The sequence below is a fragment of the Schistocerca serialis genome, chromosome 8 (genome assembly GCF_023864345.2).
Source record: "Schistocerca serialis cubense isolate TAMUIC-IGC-003099 chromosome 8, iqSchSeri2.2, whole genome shotgun sequence".
Taxonomy (NCBI): Eukaryota; Metazoa; Arthropoda; class Insecta; order Orthoptera; family Acrididae; genus Schistocerca; species Schistocerca serialis.
In genome coordinates, this window is record NC_064645.1 from 595,617,480 (window position 1) to 595,643,734 (window position 26,255).

Here is a 26,255-nt window from a genome sequence, read left to right on the forward strand (position 1 = left end):
CCAGTCTCTTCGCAGACACACAACAGTCTTAGCCCTGAATTTCTCTGTCCAGTACTTGCAACACCCTTACCAACATTGAGGAACTTTTGAGTTATCCTTCTAATACACTGTTCCCAGTTCCTAGTAAATACTTTTATTGGGTAAAGAGCCGGTGTCTTTGTCCACTTTCCACACACAAAGAGTCGTATCACTGATTTTCTCCACTCAACACCCCCAACATCCTCTCTGACGAACAGACATCGACGTGATGTCCTCGTCATTGACAGGTTTAGCGGGTAGTGAGCCGACGTCGCCGCCCACCATCTGGTCCCACAGCAGCCTTCGTCCCGACTCTCTCTTCCCAGCACCTCCGACACCCCCTCCGGCGGTGAGGGATCGGAGGGATGTCCTCCTCACACTCCGTCACTGGTGGCTCGTGGACCTCGGCGGCCGTCAGAACTACCCAGCCATCGTTCACCTGCACAGAAGAGCAGTAATTCACATTAAAATAATTAAAATTTACGTCATGCATCAATGGCAAAAATTCACTAGAATGGTTTTCAAGCAAAGTCTGTCACTAAGAGAGGACAACAGTTTATATTTTGTGTATAGTATGAAATCAAGAAATGGGGCTTCAGACATGTTGGTGAACAGTGAAAAGGATCATAGATCTCCTAGCATTAGGTAGAAAGTATTCTAACTCATTCATTCCTAGTTTGTTACCAACGAAGTTGTGCCTTCAGCGCCGCCTTACCTTCCCGATGACTTCGCCGCAGGCTCCATCAACAGCAGCAGGCTGTGGCCGGGTCTTCTCCGCCTGCGCTGCCAGCAGCACCAACTCGTCCACGTCTGAGCGCAGCCGCCAACGCGCGGCGCCCATCCTCTGTGGGAGATTTATTTCCACCGTCAAAATTCATTCATTTATTGGTTTTCGATTTTTGTTGCTACAGACGATCTAAAATCTGACATTATATGAGTGTTCATTCGGGCCATAAATTTAAAATTATAGTGGTATTAGAGTTATGAAATGCGGCAGCGTTTGAAATTTGAGAAAATGGGCTACAAGATTGAGCTTTGAGATCACAATCTGGAATTGTTTCCCAGATGGTCATTAGGTAATAATGTCTGTTAATTTCACCTTATGTGTGGATCGAAAGTATGTGGAAAATAGTGTAGCGATTCAAGCGAAGTTATGCATAAATTAGCTTTTTCAGTATAATACGATGTAGTGGCAACTATTAGCAGCTTTAATTCTCTGTACTGCTACAAATAACGTTTAGGTCACCATCATCACTCTGAAAGGCGAGACAGGGTTAAAATGCCACCACTCCTATTTCACTCAATAAATTCCTGCAGAAAAATTACTTCCAATAGACTCTGACATATGACCACATGAACAGAAACAAGCAGGTAAAATAGTCATTAAATTACCTCCAATTGACATCTAACAACTCAAACTCATAATGTGCTACCTAAGCAAAGCAGGATAACGGGGTAATTTGAGAAGCTCAGATTGGGGAATGATGACCAATGATATCAGCCGTGTCCTTCTTTAAGAAGATGGGAAGGCGCGGACGTTAAATTATTTGAGGAAGTCATGGATATACTAAAACTGGAGTGCTGGACGGCGATTTGAACCTTATCTAATTGCATTGTTTCAACTACCGCGCCATGTTGTTCGGTGTTTCCTACTCTAGCACGATGGAGAGTGCGTCAATAAGGGACAATGATTAAGAGCAAAGCATTTCTGTTGACTGGATAACCTAATTCGAAGACTTACCGGAGCAGAAAATGTGTGTGAGAAATGAAAATGTAATTTGACTAGTTAGTTTGTCGAAATATACTACAATGCGTGGATGTAGTACGATATAATTTCTACAACAATTGTTCCAGAATTTAGAGGTAACCTTCCTCAATGATTTGACACTGTTATAGCATGCGTTGTAACTGCTGTAAACTATACGACTGCAGACTTCTGAACCACCAGAGACCAGCTTAAGGAGGTGTTTCTCCACATGCCGACATTACTGTGAAAATCTTGTCGTAAGCACTAAAACTTCCATAAGACAAGAAAAGGCAGCAAAAACCACGAGAATGTAAGTCATTTTTGGCTATTAATGTTGTGTTCAACTTTTTTTAATAAGACTAATTTCTTTCTGTTCGAAGGGACCTCATTGAACGAATGTCTAAGCAATCGATCGACAGTTCCTCTCATTAGCACTACAAGCACGTTAACACTAACGTACGCAAGTAGCAGTTTTTCCGAAGTATGCTGTTCATAATTACGAGTAAGTCGTTACAGTAATCTGTGATGTATTGTTAATGGTCTTACTAAGTAGAAAATTACTGCTCCATTATCATTTTTTCAATACATCTAGGCGTTCCTCACCTCTGGCTTGCCAGCCAAATCTTCATAACTGGCATCATCTGACTTCCTCCCAGATGGGAGGCAGAACACGCCCAAAATCCTCCGGAACATCTGCGAAGAAAATATAAATGGGATTACGCACTAATCTATTAGAATTACAGCGTGTCCACTGTTGAGTGCTGGGCACTCAGAAGATTTGGAATGAGAATAATGAGATGGCACTACGAAAACTTCTCAGTCTAATCAGTACTCATATGGAACCACTATAGCGTCAAAGTGACTGATAATGTAGGAGTTCTTCGAAATAAACATACTCGTTCACAATTAATTTATAAACTCTGTCCTGGGTATCCGTTTTAGGTAGTAACACGATACAAGCAGACTCAACCTGCTTTAAGAAAAGTATCAATAACTGAGGCTCAGTGGCGTTGTGGGGACTTATTTCGCCGAGTAGAAGAGCCACACCACCAGTTTCCGGATAACTGTTGTGTTAGATACATCATATGAAGAGCGAGGCGATCAACTGTGCAGTTAGGAACGTACGAACAATGCAATGGAGTCACGGTACAGAATTCTGCGTTATGGTTACCCACATGGTATGCTTTACTCATTCTCCTCGGTTTCTTTCTCTGTTGCTCACGTCAACTGTCGCCACTAGGACAATCTATGGTTCATACCACGGCGTGTCGCCTGACGTATTTGTGCCCTCCCCACAGATTTCGACACACTCTTCGTCTTAATAGTTTGGAGTAACTTCGACACCGGTGGTAAAAGTACCAAATTTCGAGCCACCGACCTCCCTTTTCTTAACGAACTACGTCGTTCGATGAGGAATGTTTTGTTTTACGCAGCCGTGTTTCCGCACTTTTAGTGCTATCTTCAGTGTTTTTTTTTTTTTTTTTTTTTTTTCTAACTGACATGGTGCTATTGGACTGTATTTTGATAGCTATTCTGCTGCACTATCCACAACTTCTCATGGTTTTGATATTGTGGTGCTTTCTCATATGTTGCAATGGCGGCGAAAACTCTTCCTATGTTTTGAAAAACCGGAGAAAGTGGCTCAATGGCGGCGGAAACTCTTCCTATGTAGTGAAAAATCGGAGAAAGTGCAGTGTCCAGCGACCATAGGTCAAGAAATCAGCCTATTTACCTCGCCAGCAACATATGAGGAAGCCAAACAATATCAAAACCATGAGAAGTAGTAGATTGTGTAGCAGAATAGCTACCAAAATAAATGTCCAATTGCATCATGTAAGTTAGAAAATAGAAGTTAGCACAGATAGTGCTGAAACATGTCTGGGTGAAACAAAACAGAAAAAAGGAAAAAAAGTGTGTTGCATAAGGCGGAATTCCTCGTCCTGTTTTCGTAGCAGACACGGACATAACAAGGGAATCTGCAATTACACAAGATGAACGACATCGTGGGCCGTGGTGCGTATCTTGTACTACTGACGAGAAAGAATAGTTAAGTGAAGTAGGAGTGTGCCATTTTTGCTTTGTACGGCTATAGATGGGTTCAGAATACCGTTTATCCATATTAATTGATTTTTGTAGTTCCATTAGATACCCTTCATCAGGAGAAAGATGTAATTTCGCATCTGAAATCAAAATTGTGGTTTGCTGCCACATTGTGGTACAATTCTACCACCATCTAGACGGTGTGCACAGTTTCCTTTTCTGTTGTCTGATGTTTCATCCCGTAGGCGTAAGTCACAACAAGCTCTAAAACTTCCCTGAATCAGATAAAAAATTTTTACAGCATAATTATTGTATTTAAACTAGTGACTAGTTGCTTACCTTTAATTCCTTCCAGAATCTGCCAAAAACAAAGTATCACTTCATTCCAAGATATAGGGGATACACATTAAAAATAGTTTCGTGTCATACCGTAATTGGACCACATGTGGACGGAATGAGAAGAACCGACCTTTAGTAGCGTGTATCTTTCGATTAATGTATCTACACTGTGGCCTGTTGAAACGAGTCTCAAGTGAAATAGCGTACTGCTCACATTGACAATGACGAGAAACTCAAAATGCTGACCTAGAATCTGCTTCTAGGCGTGTTTCACTTGTAAGTCTGCGTGTTTGTCCCAGCACCCATTGAATGATATGGGGTTTGCGGTTAATTCAATAAAAATATCTGTCAAATGAAAATAATGACTGGGCTCACATCAATGCACGCGTACCCGCAACTAAATATGAGGTGCTGACGTCTACCTAACAGCAGTAATACTTAAACGTTAAGAACAACCGATAAACCTAGAAAATGGGATCCACCGCTATATACATGTAGGAGAATGTAATCAACTACTCGTTGACTTAGGTGAAGAGAAACAAAACTAAACCTGTAGTGCTCCACAGGTCTCTATTGTGACCTCAGAATGTTTGAAAACGATCGAAAAGTTTCACAGTCGTTAGAGTAAGAACCACAAATAATTATTTAAATAAAATAAATTTTTAAAATATAATGATTTTAATCAGTATGAGAAGTATAAAATAATTTATCATACACCTATACAGATTCCTAAACCCACTCACACAATCACTAAAACTTCTGGCTGTGAATCTTTAATGTATACCAAAATACTTGTAACTTTAAAACAAAAAACCTGGAGCGCATACAATATGGGGTATGTGTCAATTATATGTCACTTGAACCCCACGTTTTTCATTTCAGATATTACAAGTATTTTCATATGTCTTATAAAATTATCACCACAAATTCTCAAGACTATCTGTATGTGCTTAGGAACCTCCATAGCGTTATGATAAATTATTTAATTCCTTTTAGTTCGATTTAAAAACTTGATGTATTACAAATTTGTATTCATATAAATATTTTTTGCTTGTACTGTAGTGTGTGTGGCATTTTTCAATCGATTTTCTAACGTTTTGATAAGATCACAATAGTGCGGCATATTTCAGGTTTATTTCCGTTCTTTTCACCTGAGACCACCAGTTTATCGTTTCCTTCTGCGACTGACTCGCGATAACACCGTGAATGAAAAAGTTCAGAGGTTTGAAATCACAAGGACGCTTACTGGCAATCGCTCTTCCCGCAACTCATTCGCGGCAGGAACAGGAAATTGCAGTGGTACGTAATGTACCCTCCGCCACACACCAGACAAGATAACGAGATAATATTCCATTGACATCGACTTCTGAGCTACGTTAAAAGTTTCAAATCTTTAGCTCACTGGGAAATGGCACTGTTAAGCAAAGTACCCTCCGTTACACGCCACACGCAAGAGAGAGTTAACATTGCTTTGTCATTCAGTTATGAGTAGCTAACAGACAGACAGACAAGGAAGCAACCTAACTGTAATTTGGTGAAAAATGGCGCCTTTATGGGGATGTGATGCTACAGAAATATCATATGAAACGGGGAAAGCAGCACAAGTAAGAACATACATATTCATGAATTATATATTCAGATGTCAAATCAACTGTATGGCTCCGAAACAGCTAAACGTGTGACTAGTATGTCCAGCTTACATATTCGATCCCATACCTATGATTGTGGGCGTCAATTCCTTTATTAACAAAATAAATAATTTCTGGACTTAGTGTTTCTCGTAAAAAAAATGTGTCCCCAACGATGAACATTTTATACTGTAACCAATTTTGTATAAATGTAAAAGAGAGAGAATGACAGTGAGAGAGAGAGAAAGAGAGAGAGAGAGAGAGCGAGAGAGAGAGAGAGAGAGAGAGGGATAGAAACCGACAGACGTGCTTGGATGGCTGCCCCGAAAGTCAGTGCTGAGAATACTACGACTTCAGCTTCACTGTTTAAGTCTATTTTCTTGTGCATTGAATGATGTCTACGTTTCAATACTGCCTCGTGCACCCTTAAACAGTAGGGAGGTATCTTATTTCCACAACTTGAGACCTGCTCAAATCCTCTTTAAGCTGCATTAAGATCCATACAACGTATTCGGTACTGATAAGACTTGGTAAACTGCTACCATGTATCTCCCACGGTTTGCTTTTCTAGCATATTTCCAGTTGTTCCTGAGATTGCGTTAATTTTACGATCTTGTTACTCATTTCAGTGTCAAAATCTCATCATTTGACCATCTTTATATACGAGTAGTAACATATTCTTCCCTGATAATCTTTACCCCGTAAGTGATACTTTGTTTCCGAGCCCTAACTAGGTCATCTACGTAAAGGTTACAAAGTTCTCGGTGCAGGCGGCATTCTTGTCTCACTACCTGTGTTGTTAGTACTTATTTACACAAATTGTCTCCATCTCGGATTACAATGTTTCTTTTTGTAAAAAGCTTCAACAGAGATGATTAGAGAAGTTGACAACCCTCTTTTCTCTATAAACAGCAAGAGCGTTTATCAAAAGATTTCCATGATTTACATAAGTTACTACGTCTCTAAGTAAAATTCTTTCTACTTCTCTAGCAGTTTCCCTACACAAGAAGATACTAGCATTAGAAGATCGACCTTCCCTGAAGTGAAAAATCATATTGATCAAAACCCACTGGTGAATGTTGTGAGTTGCGTGGTGGTGGCACGTTGTATTTTTTGTTCCTGACGTTTCGTTCAGGTCTGCTTTGAGTAACTGATCTGGTGCTCCTCGTTCCACCACGTTTTGTCGACTGACCTCTTTTGTCCGCAACACTCAACAGAGTCTCTGGGAATGTCCAATGCAGCTCTGGACGAAGCTCCTCCAACAAACATGTTTCATGGGCCACCATCATACAACCCGGAAAAAACACTAGTAGCTGGGCAACAAGTCTTTAAAAATTCCATTGTATAATCAGTATTTTGAATGATCCAAGCATTTTCATTAATTAACACATGCTCAACGTGGTAAAGTGCAAGTATTTCCTCTACACAACAAGTGCTTCCTCGAATGTTGGCAAGGAGTGGCGTGATAAGGGCAGAGAGTGTAGCCGACTGATATTAGCTTTGCAGTGAAGTTTGGAATCGCGAAGAGATTTCGCGGAACATGCCGCTAGTCAGTGCGCAGTTCAGGTTACGTTTTCCTAGGTGATGAATCTCTACATGTCTCTGTTTCGCGAGACAGGATGCTAATACCTCTCTATGGAGGAAAGCTAGTTACTCATCCCTCTTTACCCAGCTGGCTATGCCCATAATCCAGAACCAGCAAAATCATGTTGAGTATGTACACCAGTAGCTGGTCAGTCACGAATAAATAAATAAAGTACCTTGATAATACATACACTATACAGAATAATATTGGTCCATAGCCATTAAACCCGCTTGACAATGGAAACAAAAAATTATCGGAATTTATAGAATACAAAAATCTCATCAGGGTACACTATGTACCGAAATCATGTCCATCGACTTTGTAAAACTGCTCTCGAAGTATTCAACATAAACTGGAATCACCATAAATGTTCGTTTTTTTCGGTAAACGTAGCTGGTAAGATTACACATGCAAATAAAGCTAACTACTTCCCATTTAATGGGGAACCACAGCGTTCAGCAGTAGTGATTTACAGTCAACGTCAACAGCAAATGAGTTAGTGTGGGTTAGAGAAGACCAAGACGAGATGTAACCTAGTCACTTACGGTTCCGTACTGCGTCCCACCCAACGCTGGTGTTATGCGTTCTTTTGTGTGAAGACTGTTCTCGACATGCAGTTCAGATTGTCAGTTAATGTGCTTGTCTAGCACAAGAAAAGAATCTAAAGCACAAAGAACTGCTGAAGGAAAACCACGTAAGCACAGACAATATGTTTACGCAACACGATTCTCAATAGCAATTTTGCTATGCAACTGCAGGCGTCATGTGCTACATTTCATTGTTGACAAATTCGTCTGGGACCTAGACTAAAGAGTGACAATCGCTTCCGGTTGTTACATATCTCTTTATCAACCATACCAAATACGGCCTGTCGAAATCATAATATCCTAGAATACTGCAGTACAAAAGTAAAAATTCCATTAATAGGAAAATATCTAGCTTTTATCACAGAGCACGTTAATTCGAAATTAATCTTGCTCTCACTTTTATAATTCACCTGTACAGTAAGGTAAAAGAATAATGTTTTATAGAAAAGTCTCGAAATGAAGATAATGTGATAAACGTCGATATATGTGTGAGCAGTTACACGCAGATGCCTGCAGAAGTGTATAAGCTTGCTTCAAAAACGAATAGCAGACTTACACCAATAACTGTATTTGTTTGATGACTGCAACAGATCTCTTTGAGCAAGCTGGTACCTTCGTTGATTTTGTAATGAGCTGTGAGGTGATGAAGATAAATATTCATTAACTGATTCCAAACATACGAATCTTGTGAAGTTTGAATAATACAGAGCATTTAGTTGGATTTAAGTATACTTCATCAGACATTTACCAGGAATTTTTGAGATTTATGAGCTTCCACACTGAATGTGTGTGATGTTCGTTAGGTTGTGAAGATGTATCGTTTCAGAGCTTGAATAAAATTAAGATGGAATTCGAACAAAGCGCCTGTCGAAAAAGACTAAGAAATAGATGATATGTTATCAAAGGGCATGTGTAGTTTGTGAAAACCACAAATCCAGTACGATTGTGAATTAATTTCAGTAGGTGAAGCGGTGTTGTAAGACAGAGTTGATTTGCATTTGCGGTAGGAAATACTAGGTCCCCCAAGTGATTTAAAATCATTAGTAATGACCATATACACACAGGTTTAAGTGCTTCGAACGTAGAACATGTTACGGAAGTGTTACAGACGTGAGACTTCACACAAGAGAACAACAATTTCAGAAAGGTGTAAGAAAAACAACTAAATAGAAATAAAAATGAGCGAAATGAAATATTAGGAAAACACGGACAGAATGGGATGAATTTATATATAACAACGGGAAAGTATTGTATCAAAATTAATGGAAAATTACTGCTTCTATTCTTCCCCCAAACAGTGAGACATTACGAAAAAATAGTGTGTACTTATGAACATAACGTCAGAAGAGCTAGAAAATTTGAGGAAGCTAAATCACAAGACATAAGCGATACAACAATACAAAACTAATCAAAATATGTTATTATCAACATGCAGAATGCAAAAATGCGTATCTATGGGAAAGAACCAATAATCTGTAAATATGGCGGCTGGCACACAACAGATAAATGGTGTAGTAGACACACTGATTAATTGCCTTCCACAGGCGCCCATTTCCTTTTGTACTGTAACAATAAAACTTAAGGAAGACACATCCAGGTCACCAACACGCTTCTTAAAAATAACCTTCTGAAACAAATTATCCATATAAAAATTTGCACAATTTTCTGGAAACACGAAAAATTACAGAAACACTTTTTTTTCTTCAGTATCGAGAAGTGAAATTATTTTGCTTACACAGAAAAGAGAAACGGACGATAAATGGCAGGGACGTAAGACCGGCTACTGAATAGCGACCAGCGCTTGGGGTAGAGGAAGGCGCCTTTCCCCGAATTGCACTACAACGGTTGTACAGGATGCCTAAAAATCAGATTTCCTTCTGCAGAAATTAGGTCGAACTCATACCAAATGCTTTTCTTGCTATCGTATTATTACTAACGCACATCTGTATTCCATGTAAAGTCAACACACTTTGTGGAAAATAAACACCGCCTTGATCATGTCTGCGCACTGCCTCGCCAGTAATTCATTAGGAGAGCAGCAGAGGGAACGGTGTAACTTCCTGAAATGCTCTGTAGTTGCTTCTTGTCACATAGTAGGGTAGAGAGACAGTAGAGAATCAACAGGTCATACTTCAGTTTGTAGATCTACGAAGAGAGCACATGCCAGCAACCTGCGTTCCCTGACACATGTACCACATATACTCCCCCCTCTCTCCAAACCCCGTCGCAGCTGCAGAAAGGAATACATACTACTTTTCCATCTGCTGCAACACTTAGAAATTAGGCCTAGTCCTGGACAAAAATTAATAGGAGCATTTGTTTAGAAATTTATTGTATCTTGATTCCATGTAGGGAGACATTTTTGTTGAAGCCGCGGATTTCTAGTTATTTAAGAATAACAAAAAGGTAACCTCCATGCCCCACTACACCGACTAGCTGACATCTTACCGGCCTGTATTTTCAATGTATTGTTCATTGCACTCCCTACTAACCAATGTACAAAAATTTGCAAGCATACGATTTTTTTCCTCGATGTGACCTATTACAATATTCGTTAACTGGACTAAGAAATAAATCAAGAACCTTGATAATCTGCACACCAACTATAACGTATTGGTATGCAGTTTGCTAATACCATGCACATCAGCGTTGGAACACAACCGATAAAACCGCATGATAATACAAAAGAAAACCTAATCAACGTTTATTGGAAGCTAATAACACTGCATGATACGTGAAAATACAAAACCACGACTCAAGATTTTGTAAACATATTCTTTTAGTTTGATTGTCGTCGTGGAGCACTGAAATTGATATTTTCTTGATCGGTAGTAATGTAGCTAGTACGACTAAACTTCTACATAAAGCTAAATATCTCTGATTTAACATTTTATGCCAAAGCTTTCAGCATTAGTAGTTTACGGACGACATCAACGGCAAACAATGTTAGTGTGGGTAAGACAAGACCAGGAGAAGATGTTGACAGGTCACTTACCGTTCCGTACAGCGTCGCACCCAACGCTGGCTTCGTGCGAGCTTCCACCTGAAGGCTGGTCTCGACAAGCAATTCTGATGTTCAATTAACGCGCTTGTCTCGCACAACAATAAACACTACGGCACAGAGAACTGCTCAAGAAAAATCACGAAAGCACAGACAATATGTTTACGCAACACGATTTGCAATCGCAATGTTGCCCCGCAACTGCTCGCATCATGACACGCGAGATATCATTGTTGACAAATTCGCTTGGGACCAAAGCTAACGAACGAGGACCGCTTCTGACTTTACCACGGCTCCTTGCTAACCATTCGTAATACGTTACTTGCGTGTTACGCTCACAATTGTTCGGAATAATAGTCTACAAATGTACAAGTACAATTAAATGAATTAGTAAATTCCAACAGTGGACTGAATGTAAAAGTTCGCACACAGATTTATTATTTTCTTCTGAGTAATACTATACAAAGGAATTTTCTCTTTAATGGGAAGTTTAGGAATGACGCTAACGTTCTCATATAAGTTATTGTAACCGAGAGCTGCTATATGCGGGTGGGAGAAGAATTGTGTAATAAGTCGACCTAGCATCTTTCTTATATTTTTCGATTACTACAACTCGTAGCTTAGGCTTGCCTCACTGTTCACTTAGATCATTTTGTAAATAGTTGTGGACTTACAGTAATGACTAAGTATGCATATGAACAAATACGAAATATCTGCATTTTACGAAGATTAGATAACCCTGAACTTTTAGCCCGACGAAATATATTTGCATCAGACATTTAGTACGAAATTTTTGAGATATGTAGGCGTATGCCGTGAGTGGACCTGTATCTGCGGTTCGTTGGAGTATCAGATGCTTCTTTCAGATGCTCAAAGAATTAGGATGGAGTGCAAATCGTTCAGGAGTTTAAAGAGTCTAAGAAAACGTACTATTGTTTGAAGGAGTCACTTTAGTTCCAAAAGCCGATACTTCCAATAAAAAGACGAGTTAACAGAGGAGGAATTCATGCAGGAGGTGAGGCTCCGGTTCAAAACGGGTTCGAAATGCGTATGCGATAGTAACTACTATGTACCGTAAGCGAATTGTCCTCTCTACTAAGACCACATGCATACACCTTTGATCCCTTACAACGCAAAACATTATGTGGTAGTACGAAAGAGACAGACGCGAGAGTTTGCACCCACTTGGTATGTCTGCTCGTATTTGGAATATGCAGAAAACACTCAAATAATGAAATGATTTTGTTAATTATCACGGAAAGTTAACAAATGACTGATGAAAATTAGCGGATGGGTACGTTACATTCCTTCTACTATGCCTATAACAAATTGCGACTTCATGAGTAAATGAAAGCACACTTTTGAAAATAACGTCTGAAGAGCTAAATAATATGTTAAAGCTTAATGACAAAGAAATGCATTTGCAGAGGAGAAGACATATACCATTTTCACCTCCTCTGCGATAAAAAAGATAACACGATTATTTATCAGATTAGCTACTAGCTATAAGTAATTTTCTTAAATGTGGAAGTTTGCTCCACACAGCCATATTCTGTACCAGTCTGGTGGTCGGCAAAATACCTGTCTAACGGGGAAACTATTGGACACTGATTACTTCTGTTCAAAACTGGCATGCTATTCATCTGCACCATTTTACTGTTAGAAAAATTTGCGGATGACACATTAAGGTCATGAATGCAGATCTTCAAAATATTCAATCCAAACTTTAAAAATACGTTTCCACAATTTTCTGAAAACGTGAAATTTTTTAAAAAAACAGTGGTTTTTATGAATGGACAAAAAGTCTGTATCAGAAACACGTTTCTATCAACAAATTCCACTATTCAGATACATGGTGTGAGCGATGTTCATAGAAATGATTTAGTTGAAAGAAGAACTGCTCTTTTTGTATTATGGTGAAACACCTACATCTACATCTACATCCATACTCCGCAAGCCACCTGACGGTGTGTGGCGGAGGGTACCTTGAGTACCTCTATCGGTTCTCCCTTCTATTCCAGTCTCGTATTGTTCGTGGAAAGAAGGATTGTCGGTATGCCTCTGTGTGGGCTCTAATCTCTCTGATTTTATCCTCATGGTCTCTTCGCGAGATATACGTAGGAGGGAGCAATATGCTGCTTGACTCTTCGGTGAATGTATGTTCTCGAAATTTTGACAAAAGCCCGTACCGAGCTACTGAGCGTCTCTCCTGCAGAGTCTTCCACTGGAGTTTATCTATCATCTCCGTAACGCTTTCGCGATTACTAAATGATACTGTAACGAAGCGCGCTGCTCTCCGTTGGATCTTCTTTATATCTTCTATCAACCGTATCTGGTACGGATCCCACACTGCTGAGCAGTATTCAAGCAGTGGGCGAACAAGCGTACTGTAACCTACTTCCTTTGCTTTCGGATTGCATTTCCTTAGGTTTCTTCCAATGAATCTCAGTCTGGCATCTGCTTTACCGACGATCAACATTATATGATCATTCCATTTTAAATCACTCCTAATGCGTACTCCCAGATAATTTATGGAATTAACTGCTGCCAGTTGCTGACCTGCTCTTTTGTAGATATATAATAAGGGATCTATCTTTCTATGTATTCGCAGCACATTACACTTGTCTACATTGAGATTCAATTGCCATTCCCTGCACCATGCGTCAATTCGCTGCAGATCCTCCTGCATTTCAGTACAATTTTCCATTGTTACAACCTCTCGATACACCACAGCATCATCTGCAAAAAGCCTCAGTGAACTTCCGATGTCATCCACAAGGTCATTTATGTATATTGTGAATAGCAACGGTCCTATGACACTCCCCTGCGGCACACCTGAAATCACTCTTACTTCGGAAGACTTCTCTCCATTGAGAATGACTTGCTGCGTCCTGTTATCTAGGAACTCCTCAATCCAATCACAGAATTGGTCTGATAGTCCATATGCTCTTACTTTGTTCATTAAACGACTGTGGGGAACTGTATCGAACGCCTTGCGGAAGTCAAGAAACACGGCATCTACCTGTGAACCCGTGTCTATGGTCCTCTGAGTCTCGTGGACGAATAGCGCGAGCTGGGTTTCACATGACCGTCTTTTTCGAAACCCATGCTGATTCCTACAGAGTAGATTTCTAGTCTCCAGAAAAGTCATTATACTCGAACACAATACGTGTTCCAAAATTCTACAACTGATCGACGTTAGAGATATAGGTCTATAGTTCTGCACACCTGCTCGACGTCCCTTCTTGAAAACGGGGATGACCTGCGCCCTTCTCCAATCCTTTGATACGCTACGCTCTTCTAGAGACCTACGGTACACCGCTGCAAGAAGGGGGGCAAGTTCCTTCGCGTACTCTGTGTAAAATTGAACTGGTATCCCATCAGGTCCAGAGGCCTTTCCTCTTTTGAGCGATTTTAATTGTTTCTCTATCCCTCTGTCGTCTATTTCGATATCTACCATTTTGTCATCTGTGCGACAATCTAGAGAAGGAACTACAGTGCAATCTTCCTCTGTGAAACAACTTTGGAAAAAGACATTTAGTATTTCGGCGAGCGAGGCTTTCCGCCTTCACCAATTCCGCCAACCGCCTGTACGAACTGAGGATGACCTCTGAACTCAGACGGCAGGAGTCATTGGTGCCGACATGAGCAACAATTTGCAGTCGGGTGCACCCAGTGCTCTCTATCGCCGCCGGTAGGGCCTCCTCCACATCTCGGATGAGACCCCCCGGCAAGCAGACAGAGTGAACACTGGCCTTCTTCCCCGACCTTCCCGCTATTTCCCTAAGGGGCTCCATCACGTGCCTAACGTTGGAGCTCCCAATAACTAATAAACCCCTCCCCCGTGTGCCTGCTCGGACCTTGCTGAAGGAGCAGCCACATGTCCACTCACAGGCAGAGCGGGCGATGCCACACGGCCAGCCTCCACATTGACCCTCCCCCTTGGGGAGAGGGTGGCCCAACCACGCCCAGTACACGCGAAGATGCCTCGACAGCAGGGACAGTGGGTGAAGCATGTAACACCTGGGGTGTACCTTGCGACGCACCAGACTCCCCACTGCCGCTACACTCCGAGGCAGCAGCCTGAAGACGGCTGACCGCGGCCATCAACACGCTCAGCTGTTCGCGAACAGTGGCCAGCTCCTCCTGCGTCCGTACACAGCAGTCACACATCCTATCCATCCTAGGGAATCAATTTACTGAAGAGAGTTAATGAACCTTTAACTAGACTGCTAATTCACTAAAGGCGGCTGTTTATTCACTAAACTGTGGTTGCTAGCCACTTCTTGTAGAAAACAATGAAAATAGCACTACCTGTCTCTGGACTGTATTGAAAACAAACACTAGCACTACTGGCACTATGGTTGACTAAAGGGACTCTCTCTGACTGTATTCAAAACAAACACGAAATCTATGGAACTATTAATAGCACTCGACAATTAAAGCTTCCTAAAAGCAAATACACACGGAAGAAGAAGTCACAAGTAAGAAAAATACAGTTAATACTTAAATTAAGGTAGCTCGCTGCACAGCAGACGTGAAGCAGACGGCAGTTACGACGACACTGACACTACTGGCACTATGGCTGACTAAAGGGACTCTCTCTGACTGTATTCAAAACAAACACGAAATCTATGGAACACTATTAATAGCACCCGACAATTAAAGCTTCCTAAAAGCAAGTACACACGGAAGAAGAAGTGACAAGTAAGAAAAATACAGTTATACTTAAATTAAGGTAGCTCGCTGCACAGCAGACGTGAAGCAGACGGCAGTTACGACGACACTGGTGTCCAATACGCGAATTGGGTTGTCAATTGTTAAAACAAAGCCGTTTTCCGTTTCGCCAGGATCTCTTATGAAATTTATATCACCAAGTATCTCTCCGAATCCGAAATACGTTGTTCGCGTCCACCTAGAGAGACAGCGACGATGATTATTAAAATAATAAGACACATCTCAGCTCTCCCCGAAAGCTTTAAGCGTTCGTTCTTTCCGCGGACTGTTCGATAGTAGAATGGTACACAAAGAGCATGAACGTGGTTCTGTGAATCCACTGTTAGGTACTTAAATTTGAATTGGCGAATAGATGTAGATGTGAATGCATCTGAGCTTCTTTTTTTCTTTTCCAGCAACGATCTCTGAAAAAAATCTCTTTCCAGCTTCATCTTTTGTGAGGCCATTCGTGGATGAGTTTTTAATATCTTTATACATATTACCGTTTTTTGACTTTTTCCAGTTCCACTGTTGTAATCAGGACAATCGTTCATGTTGATGAGGAGTTCGGCGGTAACTGGAATCGTCACGATGAAAGCTTTAGTAGCAATAAATAAAAAATACGAGAACTCGATGTTTGCAAAGGGAGAAAAATCTCTTTAACGCAGGCGGCACACTCGCGGGTGACTTATTTTCTTGCTCTTCCTGCAGCATATCTTGTGTTGTCGTCCTAACTGCTGTATGAACATCAACATCAAATAAGGATAGTCATACATTCAGGAGGTGTATTCCACGGACAGTTGTAAAACGGAAGCAACAAGCTCTCTGATTTCCAGATCAATGTTGTGAAAGTATTTTAGTTGAACAATCAATATGAAATTATAAAGCATCTAACCTGATTCCGATGAAAAAAGAAATGTATACACTCAGCTTAAAGAGTTATTATCCAGTAAAATAAATGAAACTAATCTTGAAAGAAGTATATCTTGTATGTGAAAACGGTCTTTGGCAACCAGCTACTATGACATCCAGCTCATGGTATATGAAGAGGTACCCTTCGGCAACCACGCAACTCCAGAAGTTCTGTGTAGTTATCTCAATAATGTCGCTGCGAAGAAAGCTAGTGTACAAGAAATCCAAGAATAGTAAACCTCACATCCTCATGCGTTTCGTTGCTACCTGTGGTGAAAAATACTATTTGTATGTTTTGTCCAGGATTCTCTAAACCTTTTGGAATGCATCATGTTAAAAATAAGAGCAAGACTGCACAACATTGCCTTACCGTGTATGCACCATGTGGACAAATGTTGTCGAAAATACCTCAATTCTCCACTGTTGGGAAAATATCCATGACTTGTTCTTATACTAGAGATGATGGAATCTCAGGGATTCCCAGGAATTATTATTTGCTTGAAAAGTTACTATAACCACTACTATCAACCTTTTCAAGAGCTGTGAATCATGGGAACTACACTCCTGGAAATGGAAAAAAGAACACATTGACACCGGTGTGTCAGACCCACCATACTTGCTCCGGACACTGCGAGAGGGCTGTACAAGCAATGATCACACGCACGGCACAGCGGACACACCAGGAACCGCGGTGTTGGCCGTCGAATGGCGCTAGCTGCGCAGCATTTGTGCACCGCCGCCGTCAGTGTCTGCCAGTTTGCCGTGGCATACGGAACTCCATCGCAGTCTTTAACACTGGTAGCATGCCGCGACAGCGTGGACGTGAACCGTATGTGCAGTTGACGGACTTTGAGCGAGGGCGTATAGTGGGCATGCGGGAGGGCGGGTGGACGTACCGCCGAATTGCTCAACACGTGGGGCGTGAGGTCTCCACAGTACATCGATGTTGTCGCCAGTGGTCGGCGGAAGGTGCACGTGCCCGTCGACCTGGCACCGGACCGCAGCGACGCACGGATGCACACCAAGACCGTAGGATCCTACGCAGTGCCGTAGGGGACCGCACCGCCACTTCCCAGCAAATTAGGGACACTGTAGCTCCTGGGGTATCGGCGAGGACCATTCGCAACCGTCTCCATGAAGCTGGGCTACGGTCCCGCACACCGTTAGGCCGTCTTCCGCTCACGCCCCAACATCGTGCAGCCCGCCTCCAGTGGTGTCGCGACAGGCGTGAATGGAGGGACGAATGGAGACGTGTCGTCTTCAGCGATGAGAGTCGCTTCTGCCTTGGTGCCAATGATGGTCGTATGCGTGTTTCGCGCCGTGCAGGTGAGCGCCACAATCAGGACTGCATACGACCGAGGCATACACGGCCAACACCCGGCATCATTGTGTGGGGAGCGATCTCCTACACTGGCCGTACACCACTGGTGATCGTCGAGGGGACACTGAATAGTGCACGGTACATCCAAACCGTCATCGAACCCATCGTTCTACCATTCCTAGACCGGCAAGGGAACTTGCTGTTCCAACAGGACAATGCACGTCCGCATGTATCCCGTGCCACCCAACGTGCTCTAGAAGGTGTAAGTCAACTACCCTGGCCAGCAAGATCTCCGGATCTGTCCCCAATTGAGCATGTTTGGGACTGGATGAAGCGTCGTCTCACGCGGTCTGCACGTCCAGCACGAACGCTGGTCCAACTGAGGCTCCAGGTGGAAATGGCATGGCAAGCCGTTCCACAGGACTACATCCAGCATCTCTACGATCGTCTCCATGGGAGAATAGCAGCCTGCATTGCTGCGAAAGGTGGATATACACTGTACTAGTGCCGACATTGTGCATGCTCTGTTGCCTGTGTCTATGTGCCTGTGGTTCTGTCAGTGTGATCATGTGATGTATCTGACCCCAGGAATGTGTCAATGAAGTTTCCCCTTCCTGGGACAATGAATTCACGGTGTTCTTATTTCAATTTCCAGGAGTGTATATTTCATCGCCGTGCAACGCTATCTCTTTCCAATCGTTGAAGTTGCATCGTCTGTTTCTGGTTTACGAAGTTCCATTTGTTCCCAAGAGCTTCTTCTAGTGGAAGTTTCCACTGGAATGAGCTACACTGTTTGTCCTGCGTTGTGCTATACTTTTTTTTTATCCCAATCAACCATTGAAGCCGGTGGTCCGTTCTGTTGTGGAAACGTTAGAAAAGTACTCTCCACTTCCCTTGTATCTATTCCAAGTCATTAGAATGTCCAAGAGATAGATATCATCTGTACAAAAGGTATCTCTTTCGTCTTTCCCTTGTCTATACGTCTAATTACATGTTACTTACATTTTATCATAGTGTTTGGAAGATTTACAGATGTAACGGCCATTTTTTCTGAAGAAGTTACTTCCATTTGAAAAATAGAAAGTAACAGTTTGAATTACCAATGCTGCATTTTCACTTGTTGTACGCATTCTAACTGTTAAGTTGTGGAAGAAACGGCTTTAAACCAGCTGTTTCGTGGACAGCGTCTTTCGGATGATTTGTCAGAAAGCCTACGCTAAAAATGTGATGTAAAGTGGGGATAAACTCGTACCATTTTGTACGACTGTTAACACCAAGTCACCAGCGGCCATTGGAATCGGCAAGAGAAACATTTTAAAGATTAGCTGAAAAATCACAAACGAAAGGCAATTTGATCGTTGGTTACAAAGTAAGTAAACCAAACTTTATCGTTAGAGAAACACAGACATTCTAAGACAAAATTAAAAAATGATAATGTGATAAGTTTGATAATAACAGTAATAATTTCATATAGTAGCATTAATCAGAAATTACATAACAGTTCACATCGAAAATATTGATGTTTTCTCTTGCAGTTGCAAATCTCATGCTACTGGAACTAAGTGTGTTTGGCGAGCTGACCAACTGCGAGGTATTTCCAAGGAATTTCCATTGTGTCTTACGATAATGTTTTAAATTCCCATGACGAAACGAAATGAAATGAGCGTACGGCATCGTTGGCCGGGAGGCCCCAAGGGGGAAGTTCGGCCGCCAAGTGCAAGGCTTATTTCAGTCGACGCCACACTGGGCTACTTGCGCCCTTGTAATGAGGATGACATGATGATAAGGACAACACAAGACCCAATCAAAGAGCGGAGAAAATCTCCAACCCGGCCGGGAATCGAACCCGGGCCGCTTGCATGGGAGCCGAGTATGTTACCACCCAGCTAAGCAGGCGAACTACCAATGACGAAACAGCGCCCGGAGATGGGCTGGTGCGTACCGTATGTTACTAAATGCTCAGTGCCGACGCTCATTTCAAATGGGTCGCGTTTCCACAGGAGGTGCCCCTGAGAGGGGACTCTTTCCCGAAGATGTTGCTGCTAGTCACCTAAAGTTGCCCGTCCACCAGCCAATAGGATAACTGGAAATCGACACGTGGAGGACATAGAGCAAGCAAGCGAGGAGCGTCCTGAAGACGTGGTCGCACTTTCGCCAACGATCTCTCCTCCGGGTTATTAGTGTTTCCTAATTCCTCTCCTAGGACCTATGCCCTCGTATGGCTGCAGCAGTCCGCAGCTCGTGGTCGTGCGGTAGTGTTCTCGCTTCCCGCGTCGGGGTTCCCGGGTTCGATTACCGGCAGGGTCAGGGATTTTCTCTGCCTCGTGATGACTGGGTGTTGTGTGATGTCCTTAGGTTAGTTAGGTTTAAGTAGTTCTAAGTTATAGGGGACTGATGACCATAGATGTTAAGTCCCATAGTGCTCTGGCCATTTGAAACATTTTAGCCATTTGGCTGCAGCAGTCTCCTGACACACATTACATCTGTCCGATAGTTTTTGGGCTTGGAGACAATAAATTCCAGATGTGACAGTTAAATTTTCTTCTTATGATTTTCAACTCGAGAAATCTCCTAACACAGTAGGGCGCCCACAACAGGCCTACATCCTGATTTGGCCATTACTACACGAAGCAATATCCTTCCTTGTCGCGACGACAGTTTCTTAGGTCCTGCAGTCGCTGCCTGTGCGCTACCCACAACACACGCCACGGTGCTGCGTCGACTAACCCAGCGTGCTCCTAGCTAAAGCCGCTGACATTTGGGGGGGGGGGGGGGGTTGATGACGCTACTCACCATCATCACATCGCCCTCTGGGGGTCCATGCCGACGCCGACGCCGACTGATCTATCGTTTCCGACACCATGTGCTGTGCTGCTGACCTTATCGACGCCACCCGATTCGTCCACCTGCAACTGGAAAGTAATATTTCATTCCCGGCGCTTTCACACTTACTTCACTTGGAATTATTTCAGAGCACTGCCACCGGTGGTCGACTTCCTAAGAAGATTTTTATTTTAGTTGAATGTTGAGAGGTTCATTTCCTTTGTAACTTTATCGGTCCTTAGCATTTGACCAATAGCTTTGAAACCATGCCTGAAACGAGCCCTGTGGCGAATTGGCTGCTGCAACGGCGGGAAATCGCTGCTCTCGGTAATAGCAAGATACACTACTGGCCATTAAAGTTGCTACACAACGAAGATGACGTGCTACAGACGCGAAATTCAACCGACAGGAAGATAATGCTGTGATATGCAAATGATTAGCTTTTCAGGGCATTCACACAAGGTTGCCGCGGGTGGGGAGGGGGGGTGGGGAGGGGCAACCTACAACGTGCTGACATGAGGAAAGTTTCCAACCGATTTCTCATACACAAACAGCAGTTGACCGGCGTTGCCTGGTAAAACGTTGTTGTGATGCCTCGTGTAAGGAGGAGAAATGCATACCATCACGTTTCCGACTTTGATAAAGGTCGGATTGAAGCCTATCTCGATTGCGGTTCATCGTATCGCGACATTACTGCTCGTGTTGTTCGAGATCCAATGACTGTTAGCAGAATATGGATTCGGTGGGTTCAGGAGGGTAATACGGAACGCTGTGCTGGAACCCAACGGCCTCTCATCACTACCAGTCGACATGGCAGGCTTCTTATCTGCACGGCTGTAACGGATCATGCAGCCACGTCTCGGTCCCTGAGTCAACATATGAGGACGTTTGCAAGACAACCACCATATGCACGAAGAGTTCGACGACGTTTGCAGTAGCATGGACTATCAGCTTGGAGACCATGGGTGCGGTTACCCTTGATGCTTCATCACAGACAGGAGCGCCTGCGATGGTGCACTCAATGCCGAACCTGCGTGCACGAATGGCAAAACCGTCATTTTTTCGGATGAATTCAGGTTCCGTTTACAGCATCATGATGGTCGCATCCGTGTTTGGCGATATCGCGGTGAACGCACATTGGAAGCGTTTATTCGCCATCGCCATACTGGCGTATCACCCGGTGTGATGGTATGGGGTGCCATTGGTTACACGTCTCGGTCACCTCTTGTTCGCATTGACAGCACTTTGAACAGTGGACGTAACATTTCAGATGTGTTACGACCCGTGGCTCCACCCTTCATTCGATCCCTGCGAAACCCTACATTTCAGCAGGATAATGCACGACCGCATGTTGCAGGTCCTGTACGGGCCTTTCTGGATACAGAAAATGCTCGACTGCTGCCCTAGCCAGCACATTCTCCAGATCTCTCACCAATTGAAAACGTCTGGTCAATGGTGCCCGTGCAACTGGCTCGTCACTAAATGCCAATCACTACTCTTGATGAACTTTGGTATTATGTTGAAGCTGCATGGGCAGCTGTACCTGTACGTGATGTCCAAGAGCTGTTTGACTCAATGCCCAGGTGTATCAAGGCCGTTATTACCGCCAGAGGTGGATGTTCTGGGTACTGATTTCTCAGGATCTATGAACCCAAATTGCGTGAAAATGTAGCCACATGTCAGTTCTAGTATAATATTTTTGCCGAATGAATACCCGTTTATCATCTGCATTTCTTCTTGGTGTAGCATTTTTAATGGCCAGTAGTGTAGATAATGTCGCCCTGATCCAAGAAGTATAATACAATCTGTGTTATGCTGCACATATGCACTGGGCAAAGGTGCCACTTAAAATGATGGTCTACTTGAAGAAGCCGAAGTAAGAGATGTATGTATTTTCTCACTAAACCCCCTGGTTGCGACTAAAGTTAAGGAGGCATTCCCTGCCTCACCACTGACTCTGCTGTGGCTGGATGATTTACGTGATCCCCTCGTCGCGGGAAGAACCTCGCCATGTTTTTGTAAATAATAGAAACCCTCAGCTTTATGAAACAACGAACCATATGAATTGAGGATGTCGTTGTCCTCGTTGAACGAAATGTCGTTGTACAGGCCATGCAACTGTGGCTGCCTGTAAACTCATAGGCGCAAAGTAATAGACGGAATGACATGTAGCAATGGGGAAACGCGAATGTACAGTAGGCCCTGCCACCCTCCCTACCTGAACAATGAACCCTGCGAAAAATAGAAATATCAAAGGGAGATTATTGTTTTATTTGTTTCACAGTGTACTCAGGTGCTGTGTTATAACATACGTTGTGTAGGTGAGGAGATAGTAGCTCCTTTACGTATCTGTCCGATAGATTTGCAGACTGATGGGAGACAATATCAGTTCCATATGGGAGTGTTGCGGAGACACAGGCGGGATTTTGTTGTAATTTTAGGAAACAACTTCCTAAACTGTTTTAAGGCTGTGATTGATTATAAGGTGGCAAGTTTGCTTTTCAGTGAGACAACTTCCTATTTGGACAGTAAGCAGTAACGGGGAATCCGGGACAGTAAGCATGTACCTCAGTCACGAGGAATCTGTAGTGTAAGGCATCCACCGTAGGCTCTGACAGAACAATGTACTTCGGCGTAAAAAGCTAGCGACATTGGGAGGTGTGGGAAAACTTCTTAGGACTGAAGTCGAAACTCAGATACCGCTAACATCAGGCTTTCTGGTTCATCCACGTAGTTAGAACACTTTTCTCCACCAGCTGTAAACCCATGTCATAAGAAGCATTAGCAAAGCGGAAGCAGTAGGGGTGAAGATTCCGTTACTGGTGTGTGTTGTTAAATTTTAGTCATTGAGACGTACGGATCATATTTGGAACAACGAGTGGTTAAGCTAGTGGAAAAGAAGTAATTCCAGTAGAGTAGTCGTTCAATGTGAGAAGCAGTTTAAGCATAGTAGCGGGAAGTAGTTGCTAGTGAGGAAGGTTTGTGCAGTTATGCCTTTATTAATGACTCAGTTACAAAAGAAGTTAGTACATTACCTAAGTCAGAATAGAATCTTTGACACACTCTTCTGCGCACCTATGCAAGGAACGGCAGTATTTCCCGCCAATGATACAGTACAGCATGAAATCCCTGGCGGAGGTTCGAGTCCTCCCTCGGGGATGGGTGTGTGTGTTTGTCCTTGGGATAATTTAGGTCAAGTAATGTGTAAGCTTAGGGACTGATGACCTTAGCAGTTAAGTCCCGTAAGATTGCACACACATTCGACTTTTTTGAAATCCCTACTGGGAGCACTAGATCAATAGCCAATCCCTAAGAAACCATACAGCCCACCATTTCAGCCACAATCTGTTGTTGAGGAAACTGTTCATGAACCCTTGGCTCCAGGGATAATTCAATCTTCTGCCAGCGCCTGGTCATCACCAATCTTCATGGTACCAAGAAAGGCAGCCAATGGAGAGAAAACCTGTCACCTGCCTACCTATATGAGAGGAGTAAATCCGATATTATTGACCCGTGATATATACCATCTACCCTGTATCGACGACACACCGTAGAGATTAGGAAAGTACTGATATTTTTCGATCCTTGACGTGTGCTCTAATTACCACTAAATTGCAATTGCGCCACAATATCGGCCAAAGACCCTTCTGTGTTTCCTTTTTTGGATCCTTCCAGACTGTATGTGCTTCTCCCTATGCCTTTTGGTCTAAGGAAAGTGCCTGCAACTTTTCAGGGATCCGCTGACCATTATTAAAACCCATTGTTTGTCTCGAGTATTAAGATTATACAGGGTGTTACAAAAAGGTACGGCCAAACTTTCAGGAAACATTCCTCACACACAAATAAAGAGAAGATGTTATGTGGACATGTGTCCGGAAATGCTTAATTTCCATGTTAGAGCTCATTTTAGTGTCGTCAGTATGTACTGTGCTTCCTCGATTCACCGCCAGTTGGCCCAACTGAAGGAAGGTAATGTTGACTTCGGTGCTTGTGTTGACATGCGACTCATTGCTCTACAGTACTAGCATCAAGCACATCAGTACGTAGCATCAACAGGTTAATGTTCATCACGAACGTGGTTTTGCAGTCAGTGCACTGTTTACAAATGCGGAGTTGGCAGATGCCCATTTGATGTATGGATTAGCCCGGGGTAATGGCCGTGGCGCCGTACGTTTGTATCGAGACAGATTTCCAGAACGAAGGTGTCCCGACAGGAAGACGTTCGAAGCAATTGATCGGCGTCTTAGGGATCACGGAACATTCCAGCCTATGACTCGCGACTGGGGAATACCTAGAACGACGAGGACCCCTGCAATGGACGAGTCAATTCTACGTGCAGTTGACGATAACCCTAATGTCAGCGTCCGAGAAGTTGCTGCTGTACAAGGTAACGTTGACCACGTCACTGTATGGAGAGTGCTACAGGAGAACCGGTTGTTTCCGTACCATGTACAGCGTGTGCAGGCACTATCAGCAGCTGATTGGCCTCCACGGGTACACTTCTGCGAATGGTTCATCCAACAATGTGTCAATCCTCATTTCACTGCAAATGTTCTCTTTACGGATGAGGCTTCATTCCAACGTGATCAAATTGTAAATTTTCACAATCAACATGTGTGGGCTGACGAGAATCCGCACGGAATTGTGCAATCACGTCATCAACACAGATTTTCTGTGAACGTTTGGGCAGGCATTGTTGGTGATGTCTTGATTGGGCCCCATGTTCTTCCACCTACGCTCAATGGAGCACGTTATCATGATTTCATACGGGATACTCTACCTGTGCTGCTAGAACATGTGCCTTTACAAGTAGGACGTAACATGTGGTTCATGCGCGATGGAGCTCCTGCACATTTCAGTCGAAGTGTTCGTACGCTTCTCAACAACAGATTCGGTGACCGATGGATTGGTAGAGGCGGACCAATTCCATGGCGTCCACGCTCTCCTGACCTCAACCCTCTTGACTTTCATTTATTGGGGCATTTGAAAGCTCTCGTCTACGCAACCCCGGTACCAAATGTAGAGACTTCGTGCTCGTGTTGTGGACGGCTGTGATACAATACGCCATTCTCCAGGGCTGCATCAGCGCATCAGTGATTCCATGCGACGGAGTGTGGATGCATGTATCCTCGCTAACGGAGGACATTTTGAACATTTCCTGTAACAGAGTGTTTGAAGTCACGCTGGTACGTTCTGTTGCTGTGTGTTTCCATTCCATGATTAATGTGATTTGAAGAGGAATAATAAAATGAGCTCTAACATGGAAAGCAAGCGTTTCCGGACACATGTCCACATAACATATTTTCTTTCTTTATGTGTGAGGAATGTTTGTAATACCCTGTATAATAATTTTTAGGAACGCGCCTGCAACTTTTCAGGAAATTCGCTGACGTATTATCAAAGCTTACTGTTTGTCTCGAGTATTTAGATTATGTAATAAATTTTTCAAGGACAATTGAAGGACATGTGAAGGAAGTGTGTTGTCCAGGCTGCAGAGTGCCCATTTAAGCCTTAAGGTAGAGAAGTGCAGATGTTGTG

General features: G+C 43.0%; 1 protein-coding gene across 1 annotated transcript in view; it reads right to left on the reverse strand.

The window, feature by feature from the left end:
• Window positions 1–268: 268 nt before the first annotated feature.
• Window positions 269–26,255, reverse strand: part of LOC126417148 (acylcarnitine hydrolase-like) — a 164,545-nt gene continuing 138,558 nt past the window's right edge. The window contains exons 12-14 of the mRNA XM_050085045.1: window positions 2,369–2,458; window positions 734–862; window positions 269–457 (exon numbers count right to left, since the gene is read on the reverse strand). Coding sequence (XP_049941002.1) covers window positions 269–457; window positions 734–862; window positions 2,369–2,458 — 408 coding nt within the window. The remainder of the gene's footprint in view (window positions 458–733; window positions 863–2,368; window positions 2,459–26,255) is intronic.